The sequence below is a fragment of the Olea europaea genome, unplaced genomic scaffold (assembly GCF_002742605.1).
Source record: "Olea europaea var. sylvestris unplaced genomic scaffold, O_europaea_v1 scaffold550, whole genome shotgun sequence".
Classification (NCBI taxonomy): Eukaryota; Viridiplantae; Streptophyta; class Magnoliopsida; order Lamiales; family Oleaceae; genus Olea; species Olea europaea.
The window spans coordinates 380984-393498 of record NW_019263832.1 but is presented as its reverse complement, the minus strand read 5'-3'; the positions used below and the strand labels follow the sequence as shown (position 1 = coordinate 393498).

Sequence of the window (12515 nt, the reverse complement as noted above, 5' to 3'; positions counted from 1 at the left end):
TCGATGATAGTTGTCGTTGGCACTTGTGAGCAACTAAGATGGACACGAATGAGTTATTAGTGGTTCCCAAATAAACACAGGAAGATACTTGCAAAGTGAGAATTCGTCGAAACAATCACACGTAAGCTCGAGTATGGTTTATTGGTTGATAGATAATGTACAAGTATGACCTTCGGACGATCTACAAACTTTCAGACATCATAATGTCCATCGAGAGTACGAAATGATCATGAGCTATAGGAGGCTTGGAAGGCCAAAGAATGGGTGTTGGAGTCTTGGTTGAGGAGAGCTATACTAACTTAGCCAGGTATTGTCATAACATAGGGAAAACTAACCCTGGCTTGATATTTTTATTGAGACGGAGGACGAGAATTGCCTTAACTTTATCTTCATAGCCATTGGACAATGCTTTCGAAGATTTCGAAATGCGATGTGGTTTATAATTATAGTCGATGGTACAACTCTGAAAGCTAGATACCAAGGCAAGTTAATTATTTCTACATGTCAAGACACCGACATTCAAATTTACCTTCTTGCATTCGTCATAGTTGACAACAAGAATGATTTGTCGATGCGTAGATCTTTACAAAATTGAGGGAAGTGATCGGAAAAGTCGATGACCTTACCTTTGTAACTGATTAGAGATGTCTATAATAAATGGTATCGTTGAATTTTTCCCTGGCGTATCATGGGTATTGCATGTATCATATACAAGGCAATCTGCAACTGGGTATCTAGGTAAGGACATCGTTTCATTGATCAGGAGAATGATCGAAGTTTATAGTATTGAAGAGTGTAATAAGGTCATGGTCGTAATTGGAAGAAAATCAATTCCGCTATGGGATTATCTAACAAAAATGGGGATTGAACATTATGCGAGATCACATTTTCTAGGACATTGATATAACATGATGACATTGAACGCAGAGTCTGTCAATGCATTGTTCAAGAAGGATCGAGAGTTATCAATTCTCATAATGATTGAGAACATTTGTAACAAGCTACAATAATGGTTTCATGATCGACGTGTGAAATCACAGTGTCGCACTAGCGTGCTAGCCCCGGCTTAGGAAGATAAACTCTTCAAGACTACAGAGGTTGAGAAAAAGTTGAATGTGGAACTATTTGATGAATTGCGCTTCTCCATAAAATGTGCAAGTAATACAGTATACATGATGGACTTGACTGATAGCACATGCTCTTTTAGTCGATTTCAATTAGAGAGTTCCATGTGAGCAAATAGGCATGGTGGCTATGTATTGAAGTTTTGCAGCGAGAACATTATGCTTTCCTCTCCGTCACCCTCTCCATCACCCTATTCGGTACCCCATCACCCGCCTGTTATATCATCTTAGAGCACTGCGCCCTCATCCTGAGGTTTACATAGTGGCCATATAGCACTCCAACATCATAGGAAAAATTGTCGATCCTTCCTATCAACTGTTGTCCCAAATCGTCGATCCTTCCTATTAACTCTTGTCGTAGAGCAATGGCATCCTTCATTATAAATCCAGTCAGGTATACATAAGATCATTGAAATAATGACCCTGACTGTGTGCAAGAAATCCACGGAGAAAATGTCTGGACGGGGGAAAAATATATCTCCTCGATGGAGGTGATGTCCTCGATGAAGGTAATTATCAATTAACTGGACTGCCTCCTACACAAATAACAACATTAAAAATTATTAACTTCATTAATAATTGCTAATTCATAAAAACGGTAATCAATAAATTATATTCAATTTACATATCCAATCTCGATCCAGGATCGAATCGGACATCTGATCGTCTTGAGTGTGTGGAAAGACCAATTCACACACAAGACCTCGACCCTCCTCCTCCGTCGACAGCTTCAAATCAGTTTTGATTTCAAGCTGACGTATTGACATTTGAACTAATTAATGATCATTTAATGAAATTTTAAACTATATACAATACAAATCACAAATGTATAATACTCATATAAGAGTTGTCAAGCATAGTAGATAATTGTTTCCCAAATGGTCATCCGTTCGCTTGGAATGCTTGCTGATATGCATCCGAGGGCAACGTGTCCCCCTTCGCCAAGCAAAACGGTTATCCAATAGGGGACAGTCTGCACAATTATTATATATAAATTTATTATAAAATATTTTAACGTTGATTATGTTAACATTTATCTGCACATCTAGAGGTAATACATAAATATCATGATTACATACAGACCTCTTGGACTTTGAGTGTGATCTGGTGAACACGTGGATGGTGTCCTCAAAATACCTTGGTCGCATAGATAGTTGTTGAATGTATTGATGTCGTCGACAATTTTTGGATGAAAGAGGTCGATCGCAGTTTTCTTGTGATGACACCGCAGCACGCTTTAAAGGATGTAGACCGCTCCTAACTTCAGTTTGTGTAACATCTAGTCACACACTTTGATTGCGCCAATGAACTGCAGTAGAAGCACCGTCCCCTGTCCGTGGAAATAAGCGTCGTACAACCTGTTGCTTCTCTGAATATCGTCACGAGCTGCTTCATCCCCTAATCTTAGTCCAGTCATCAGGGTAAATTCGAACAAGAAGAACGTAGCGACTTGGCCCCCGAGGTAGAAGTGGACGGCACCGTCATTGACTATCCTAAGCAGCTGACATAGTAGTACATCTATGATCTACTCGGAGTAATGGACTCCCCTCAACTGATATAGGGGCCAGAGGAAAGACTGATGCAGAATATCTACGTGCTGGTCATCCAGCAACTCCAATACTATGGCGAAACTGTCAAGGCTACTATTCCAAGTAGCTTTCTCTAGCATCTGTCTCAACTTCTCATCCAGATGGTATTCCGTCTTACAAAAATTTAAAATTTTCAACATTGAACAAAAGATAATGGAATAAAGCATAATTTTAGAAAATTAAGCGAAATGAATTGTAAATACTATACGCTAAACGTAGATTCATTTTACACCAATACCAATAAAAAAAAACTAAATGAATTGTAGACAAAAAAATTTTAAAAGTTATTAAACATTTTTTAATTAAAATTGAAAGGAAAAATGGAAAAAAAAAAAGGGAAAAATGAAAAAAAAATGAAAAGCAGAGTAAAAAAAAAAAAAGGCTGACTCTTTGGTCCAAACGAGGATTTGGCCAAATAGTCCATTTAAAAAACAAATATAAAAAGTGTGGAAAATGGGGAAAAAACAAAAAGGAAAAAAAAAGGAAGTTGGCAAATGTTCGGCCCATCTACCAAAAAAAAAAAAAATTCTTAACAGTTGACTGGCACTGGTTGTTTAAATAGTCGATTTTCACCAACTGTCTCGTCTTTTTCAACGAGCTTGGCTTAAAATTTTTTGCCATAATTCATTCTAAACTATAAATCTACCTAAATAAATGTCTTATAAATATCATACATAACAATTTAATACACAAATTCACAAAACATACAAAATGAAAAATCAATAGCTTAAAAAAAAAACCTTGTTAAAGATAATGAACGAGTTTTGTGATGGTTGATGTTAAGTAGACCGTGAGGACGTTAAAATCGATCAGATCCCGATTATAAACACTGTGAATTTTTTCTTTTTTTGCCCTTTTTCTTTCCTCTTAACCTTTATATTATATTATTTTATCTTTTCTAAATGGTCAAAAGCCATTGTGGAAATATGGCCAGGTCAAATGGGCATTTTCATGTATTTCCACTATATTAGTGTGTAATATACATTATATAGTGTGTGAGAGAAAGAGTGACAAAGAAACAAAGATAGTAGGGAGAATTAAATGCTAGTCCATAGTCCCTTCAGTGAATATTATTTTAATTAGTAGTATATATATTTTATAAGTGATTTTATATCAATAATCTTGGATTTTAAATTCAACATCTTGTGCTGATCCTATTATCATTTTCAGCACTTGCATTATTTTCTTGTAAAACACAAGGTAGATTTTTGTCAGTGCGATGACCGTGATTTTTGGTTTTGAATTGGGGTGGGGGTGGGGTAGGATGGGGGTGTGGGGTAGGGAGATTGGTTGAAGAAGATAAAGTGTTATGATAAATGAAAAGTTTGGAAGAATTATACCGATGTTTCAAAAGTTTGGAGCTTTCGTAACAATTAGTTCATCTTTTATTTTCATTTTTTATTTAAATAGGAGAGTATTTTTTTAATTTTTTTTGGATAATTTGGATAAAAAAGATGATTTTTATAATGAAATGTGAAAATAGAAATGAAATACAAAAAAGAAAGGTAAAAATAATTTACGCAACAAGATTTTATGTGCTAAAAACCCAAAAAAAAACATTTATTAGTAGAATTCCTTGACTCTTCACAAAAAGTCGTCTCTTCCCGTATCGTCACAGTAGACGATATTTACGCCGGCCCTTTCTCTCTCCTCTCATATTTTGATATTCTTTCCCTCTCAGTGCAGATAAAAACGAATGATTCCCAAAAGGCCATTTCAAAACCAAGCCAAAAATTCACTTCAAACGCTCCAAGAAACACCCCATTTCTTATCCTCTTCCTCCTTTGCTGTCCCTGAAATCAATCTTGCTCGCATATTTGCACGTTGAATATCAGACTGTAACTATTTTTATCTTGTATGAAAAATTTACGGCAGAAACAAAAAGGAAACAAAATGGATTCGTTGCCTCTTGATGACATAATCAACCGCTTGCTTGAGGTTAAAGGGAGGCCGGGGAAGCAAGTACAGCTCTCAGAGTCAGAGATCAAGCAGCTTTGTTTGCAGTCCAAAGAAATTTTCTTGCGACAGCCTAATCTTCTTGAACTTGATGCACCCATCAAGATCTGTGGTAAAATATTTTTAAAGTTCACTTACTGGGTTTTTTAATGCATTTTTGTGACACTGGATTCCTCTTCATTGGGTGTTTTTCTGATGTTGGTTTAGTCAAACTGAAATTTCCTGAAGGGAATTTATTTTCTATCGAATTTCTTGATTTTTTTTATTGCTTGTTTTTGAGGGGTTGACCTGATGCCTGCCGTGGTTAATCAGTTGTACATTTACAGTTTATGTAAATTTAGTTTTAGAGGATTATATAGATTAATTGATGTTGGTGTTCTCCCTGTGGGGAGGAGGATTTACTTAAGTTTCCTCAGTTCGAGCATGTGGGTGTTGTGTCGTGAGGCAGTGATGTAAATTGATGCTAAGACCTGCTGTTAACTATAAGTTGAGATTCCATTCTAATGTTGGATAAACAAGAGTGTTATGGGTGCCTATGTGTGGGTGGGCAAAATGGCGAGCTCATGGAATAATTATTGTGATCCATTGTCCTGATTGCAAGCTCTCTTAATGGGAGTCATAGAGGCGACATGATATGCTTATTTATGTGGGAGAGACTACAGTGACGTGATATTTGGTTTTGTTACACATCTGTAGATTTTTTTTCCAGGTTTTCCTTGTCCTGCCTCAGTCAGCAAGGTGTACAATGTTTTTGCGTACATGTCTGTATTTATCTGTATTTGATTTAGTTATTTCATACCACTATTAAGTGCTGCCTTTCTGTTTTCATATGTTTGATATGTTTCTTTTATTTCACTTAGATCTTCTCTTTTCATGGTTACTCAACACTGAACCATGATTCTTCGTATCTACTGTTTTCAAATTTTAAGTTGGAATTTACATCTATTCGGCTACTTCAATATTACACCTGAGCCAACAGCATAACAATTCATGGTGCTTGGTTATTACTATTATTTTTAATGTTTTATATGAACAATAAAGCTACTTGTACAAAGTTGGGTTACAAAAGTTGGATTACAAAGTGTGTTGGCAAAATCCGGGCCATTGATTTGAAATGATTTAAAAATCTGTTATTGAAATAATTGGTGTGGATGTTATTTTGTCAACCACCTTTGTAACCCACCTTTGTAAGTGTAGCATAGCTCTTATATGAAACTCATAATCTGGACATTCTCTGTACACACATTCCATCGTACAAAAATTTCAGCAAGCGCATTGAAGGTGCTTAAAAGATTTGAATCTTGGCTGCGTCAATACTTCCCATTTCAAGATATTAAATCAAATTATTGACTTCGAAAACAGACTGAGGCTGGGTCCAAGACCTGTGCTACAACTTCAGGTTTGTGCGAGTAAGGAAACTTTGGAAAAAAACCAAAATGTTGGATTTTGGTATTTCTTTTTTATCTTTAATTTTTTGCGCAGGCCGTGGGCTGCAGAAAATTTTAAATCTTGAAAGAGTTCTGTAGCACCAAGTATCCCAATTCAAATTGGGGATAGACATGAAATTGCAGTGAGTTGAATTAAGAATTAACTTGGCCTGAACCTCTTGGCCTATTTGTTAACGAGGTTATTTTTTTCTATACATATTGGAGTTTGATGTATCTAGCGCACTAATATGTGATGTATCCAGGTGGGTTGATTGAACACGTTGCATGGCAGTGTGTTACCTAGTGGAAGTAGCGATTTTCTGTGTGAGAGAGACTGGGCTGTTATCGTGCCACGACAAGAATACCATACATTTTAGGGTGGAAAATAGTAAAGCCAAGAGTCCTGTATTGGTTGGGACTCACATTGGGAAAAAAAACATGCATCAGTAGGGGCTGGGAAATTTACTTGATCTGGCTTTTGTTGTGCCAAGTGGTTATCATCGTAAACCAAATAGTTATTGAACCTATTATATCTGATGAGCCCTTTGGACCTTGGGCATGTGAAGGCTTGGCTTCTTCATAAATTTTATGCAAGACATTGCAGATAAAGCTTGAATACCCATTTTTAACAAGTTGGCTTGGAGAACTAAAAGAGAGTTTTCTAGTGACGAAAATTTCCATGTGTTACTAAAACATGACAGAAACTTGCAGTTAAGCAACTGCTTGTTTGCTGTGACTGGTAGCTTGATTTACAAGGGATTATTATGAAGGTTAATGTGAGGCATTTAGGTTTCTTGCTGACGCCAAATATTTGGGTTTAGCATTGTGAAAGAATAGCTATTCTGTCTTTTTTATAGTACTTAATGGTTCAGATGTGAATCATGTGATAAACAGCAAGTAATTTAGCTCCTTTTCTTTATTTTTTATCCTTTACCGTGAACAGGTTAAGTGATTGGTACAGTAAGAAACTGATTGGATTGTCTTGAGTTCGTGGGAGAAACTTCAGCGGAATATCAGTTATTTAGAAAATTTAAGTGCTGTGAGAGATTGGAAGTAGTATAATCACTACGAAACTGGGTGCAGGTTGTCATAATCAGTGATTTTTTTCTAGTTTTGTTGATATGTATTATTCATTGTTGGCATGTTTAGTTGGACCTAGGAAGAATTGGATAGAACAGGAGACTATCAAGTAAGGAGTTAATATATTGAAAATAATTTCAGCATATGGTTTAGTTTCATCGCTTTTACTCTTGATATAGATTATGTGGCAAACATAAAGAATTTAGCTGAACCAGTGCCTATGCAGAACCTAATTTATTGAAAATAATTTCAGCATTCGATCAAGTTATTTCGTTTTTTGCTGGTGAAGATAAACAATATGTTTTCAAGTTCTGCTGTTACTTGCTCACGTAAGAACAAGCCACATGCATACAAAAGAGTTCAAATTACATCTCCAGTCGTATCCTAGAAGTGCCACCGCCCACTCTATGCTCCACCTTGGTCAACTGTTTCCTCTTGAATAATGCCTGTGTGTGATAGTTTGATATTTGGTATTTATACATGTTTTTCTAAACCTTAGGCCAAATGAGTGAAGTCTTTATAGGTTTGGTTTGAAGAGTTTAATGTTCAACTTTAACTCGAAGGAATACTTGTTTCTTTGTTATTGCCCACAATCTGGGAAATTGGCAGATACCTTAGCAAATAACAAAAAAGGGCTTTTGACGACATATGTAAGTATAAAGCTGGAACTTTTTGTATTTGGGTATAATATTAGATCTTTTAAATATTGGTACATTTCTTCCTCGTTTGAAATCAATTTATATGGCTTATTTTTATTGATGATATAGTAGTATGTTCATAATTTACATTATTCGAGCAGTTTGAGTTTTAGTCTAATTTTGTCTTGTTCTCTATAATATTTTACCAGGGGATATTCATGGTCAGTATTCTGATCTTCTAAGAATTTTTGAATATGGTGGATTACCTCCACAATCAAATTACTTATTCTTGGGGGATTATGTGGATCGAGGGAAGCAAAGTCTAGAAACCATATGTCTTCTGCTTGCCTATAAGATAAAGTATCCTGAAAATTTTTTCCTTCTAAGGGGCAACCATGAATGCGCATCGGTAAATCGTATATATGGGTTTTATGATGAGTGCAAAAGAAGATTTAATGTTAGGGTTTGGAAAATATTCACAGATTGTTTTAACTGCCTGCCTGTGGCAGCTCTTATTGATGAAAAGATATTGTGCATGCATGGAGGACTTTCTCCTGATTTGCACGATTTGGATCAAATAAGAACCCTACAACGTCCAACTGACGTTTCAGAAACTGGGTTACTTTGCGATCTATTGTGGTCAGATCCTAGTAAAGATGTCAAAGGATGGGGAATGAATGATAGGGGAGTGTCCTATACATTTGGTCCTGATAAGGTGACGGAATTTCTTCAGAAGCATGATCTTGATCTAATTTGCCGAGCCCACCAGGTTTAAGCCGTTGTATGATGTAAATTAATTTACAGGTATCCAACCTCAGTGACTAATTCACTCTTTTGATTCATTGCAGGTAGTAGAGGATGGATATGAGTTTTTTGCTGATAGACAACTTGTCACCATATTTTCTGCCCCAAACTATTGTGGAGAATTTGACAATGCTGGCGCCATGATGAGTGTGGATGAGACTTTAATGTGCTCTTTTCAAATATTAAAGCCTGCAGAAAAGAAGCCGAAGTTTGGATTTGGCAGCACAACTACAGCTAAGCCAGGAACCCCTCAGACAAAAACAAAGGTACCAAGCATGTGTAACTAAGCTTATAGACAAGTAAATAATTTTATTTTATTGATTACAGTTGCCTGTTTTTAATGAGTAGGTTTCTTATTTTGACTTTTAAATTAAGAAACATTTTCACTAACAAGGAAGAAAAACAGATTATATCTAAGCACATTTGGAAACTAAATTATCCACAAAACCTTTTCTTTTTAAACTTAGCCAAACGTGCTCTCTAAGTCTACATTGACTAAAGAATGTGGCTATCTTTGCAAAGAGTATTTTGATACATCATGCATATGCTTTGACATATATTACTCTTAAGCTAAGAAGCATGGACATGACATAAACTTGCTGAGATGAGTTATTTTCAAAAATGTAGGACATTGAAACATTGGGGACACACGTTTGTATTTTTAGGTGGTGTTTGATATGTATTTTTATGTAAAAATGCATTTTAGAATAGTAAACTGATGTGAAATGTGTGGTTGAAAAATCAGGAAAAGTTTTTGATTTACGTGTAATATTATTTTAATAAAGAACGTGTGGTAAAAAGGAAGAGAGAGAAAAATGCACTTTGAAGAAAATGGCTACCAAACGGGGCCTTAATGTCATTATGTTTATATGTTATCTTCGTTTTATATTTTTATTTCTCAATAAAATCACTACTTATTTAGTTTTGCTTTTGGATGGTGAAAATCTTTTGAATTAGAAAATTAAATATTTGTTATAACAATATGATTTTGGGTTAAACTATTTTTTACTACTTCTAGGGGGAAAAAATGCATGTAATAGATATTTAACAAATTTGACATGAAGTGATTAGGATTTCTATTACAGTAGTCTTAATTTTTCTGCATAAATGTTTTTATAAATATTTGTTTGTTATTTTATTTTCTAAAATTTATAAAACTGGGCTTCCCAAGTCTGGCGTTTGTTGAGAAAGTGTTGCTCTCCTGTTAGAACTATAAAGAATATGATGGAGCATTAAACCCGTGCCTTAAACATGTCTTAGAAGTTTCCATCTAGTTGTCGGAAATTTAATATATATAGGGCACGTCATATGGTGTGTCAGACTCGTGTACTAGAGTGTGTGATGGGTTGCGGTGACCAATATATTTTCTTCGTACTCATAAATTTTCAACACTGGATTTCTCTTTAAAAAACATAGGTTCATTTTTACCTGTTATAGTTTCATTCTTATTTAAAAGAAAATATGAAAGGAGCTTCATAGGTTGAGATGGGAGTATCATGAAAAGAAGCTGCCTTGACACTAGTTTTGAGATTTGAATTTCACGATGCCAATTGCATCATGAGTGACCAATATATTTTCTTCGTACTCATAAATTTTCAACACTGGATTTCTCTTTAAAAAACATAGGTTCATTTTTACCTGTTATAGTTTCATTCTTATTTAAAAGAAAATATGAAAGGAGCTTCATAGGTTGAGATGGGAGTATCATGAAAAGAAGCTGCCTTGACACTAGTTTTGAGATTTGAATTTCACGATGCCAATTGCATCATGTTTGATATTTTATTATTCATAGACCATAACTCAAAGTCAGTGTGATGCATTCTTTTATATTTATATATCTTGACATTTATATGTAAAATTGCTTCTTTTTAAAATTCTATTGTCACTAATAAACTTTACTCTGTCGATTTGCTAGATTCATTTCCTTAATATTGTCATGATTTCCTCTGAAGTCATGAAGTTTGTAATTTAATATTTCTATCACCGTATCATTTGTGTTCTGGACAGAATATTAACCGTCTCTGTTACTGTTTTGCTTGCAGTCATTCTTTGGTGCGAAAATAGGATGAGTTCCATTTGCTTAAGAGATCTGAAACTGCTATCTGGACTCTCTAGCATTGAGGGTTTAAGGATCACCTCAAAATTTAGGAAATCATCTCACTATGTGGGTAAATTAGAGTTTGCAGGCACTATGCTGAAAAATGAAATCTACAAGATTTTCTTCCCGAGAGAAAATTTTGAGGGGTGTAATAATTTTTTCCTTCTTGTATAATACCAATCAATGTAGTGGTAGTTGTGGATTCTTTGCCAATTGCAGATTTGATGACCGTGGATTGGACGAAAAGAAAATGCAAACCCTTGTGTTTTGTACATCATGAAGTGTTTTATCTTTCTCCTTTTTCACATGCTTTGATCAAAGCATTGCAGGATGGTTTACTGAGCTGAATTGAACCTCTTGAGATTTTTAGTTGGAGTTGCATGTACCAAATTTCACAGACCAGAATGTGATAATGGTGACATGCTATTCTTAACGATTGAACTGAACTCTTTTATTACAAAATTGTTAATAAGAATGAATCAAATCTTCCAACTAAGATTTGAATTTCAGTATTCAATTCATGATTGCGAGAAGCTTGTATTGTAAATCATGGAACTTCTTCGTGGTGGCTCCTCTTTCCATGATGAGTTTCAAAGGGTACTTGAAATGGCTCCATTTCATTATATTCCATAATTTACCAATATTGTACATTTAATAATATAAAAAAGGTTTCTTACCACTAGCTCTAATTCAAAAATTATGCAGGAATATGGATGTTAATTTGAGCTGAAAACTTGAGCCCCACGATGTCTCACTCCTTGCCTCGATTGTTTAGTTATTTAAAAAAGGAATTTCAAAGTTTGTTGAAAATTCACCTTAACCCATTTTTTTAAGGCCCAAACTCGAACCAATTGCTTATGCCATTAACTGAATTGTCAAATTACCCGAAAAATTACTAGGAAATGAAAATTAAAAAAATATAAATGGGGCAATCCCCCATCCCAATATTGGAGATGGCTCCTGAGTGATAAAAGAAAGAACCATCTTCTTTCTATTTTACTTACCTTGTATGTGTAAAGACACAGTCTATTTGATTCTGTAAAAAAAGATTGTAATAATCATATATGGTCTTCAAGTTTATCCTTTAGATATATAAGTTATCATTCTCTGGAAGTGATGAATTTATTCCATTTACTGGTTTCTTGGTTTTGTTAGCTCCTTCATCTTGGCGTTTCCTTGTCACCCTTTATGATGGATGAGTTTATATTTCCCTTTATGCAGGATGAGTTTATATTCTAATTAGACAAGGGGAAGCAATAGTTACTTATCGCTCGTGTTTTTAATTAATTAAGACTATAAGTAATTAAAGACTAAAAGTTTTGTCAAATAAGGGTGATTGGCATTAGAGGTGAGAAAAAAAAAATCGAAAAATTGATTAAACATACCAAATTTTTAATCGTTAAAAGGTCGGGTTGGGTACTCCATTGCGGTTTAAGCAACCGACCCACCAATTAATCACCCAGTCACTGATACATTTTTATTATTTTATTTTCTCAAATAACCTGTCTACCATCTATGCCTCTTCTATCAAGACCTCAAATTCCAAAATAAAAGCAAGGAGAAGAAATTGTTTATTGTAAACCCCATGTTCGGATTGTAGGCCTGTTTATTATTTTGGTGTAATTGTTTGTCGATAAATAGGACATACATGATGATTTTGGGAAAATCTGCATTTACCATACATTATATATTATTGATATAAACTATGTAAGAGAACCACAAATTTTAAAAAAATAAAAAGAGAGGGGGGGGGGGGGGGAAAAAATATTTTTAATTTTGGCAAAAACCAAAAACAATTA

At 34.8% G+C, this 12515-nt stretch overlaps 1 protein-coding gene and 1 long non-coding RNA gene across 2 annotated transcripts; both read left to right on the top strand.

The window, feature by feature from the left end:
- Positions 1 to 4316: 4316 nt before the first annotated feature.
- LOC111389018 (serine/threonine-protein phosphatase PP1-like) lies at positions 4317 to 11009 on the top strand. Its single transcript, XM_023013867.1, has 4 exons — positions 4317 to 4781; positions 8024 to 8583; positions 8663 to 8884; positions 10661 to 11009. The coding sequence occupies exons 1-4, from the start codon at positions 4571 to 4573 to the stop codon at positions 10685 to 10687; spliced, it is 1020 nt and encodes a 339-aa protein (XP_022869635.1). The 5' UTR covers positions 4317 to 4570; the 3' UTR covers positions 10688 to 11009.
- On the top strand, positions 4788 to 7808 carry LOC111389019. Its single transcript, XR_002701662.1, has 2 exons — positions 4788 to 6068; positions 6152 to 7808. It is a non-coding gene; the product is annotated as an uncharacterized LOC111389019 (long non-coding RNA).
- Positions 11010 to 12515: the final 1506 nt, after the last annotated feature.

Excerpts from the sequence above, each read along its gene's own strand:
- LOC111389018 (XM_023013867.1), top strand. The coding sequence starts at position 4,571 with ATGAAAAATTTACGGCAGAAACAAAAAGGAAACAAAATGGATTCGTTG. Across the intron at positions 8,584-8,662 it reads TAATTTGCCGAGCCCACCAG|GTAGTAGAGGATGGATATGA; the intron begins GTTTAAGCCGTT and ends GATTCATTGCAG. Across the intron at positions 8,885-10,660 it reads CCCCTCAGACAAAAACAAAG|TCATTCTTTGGTGCGAAAAT; the intron begins GTACCAAGCATG and ends TTTTGCTTGCAG.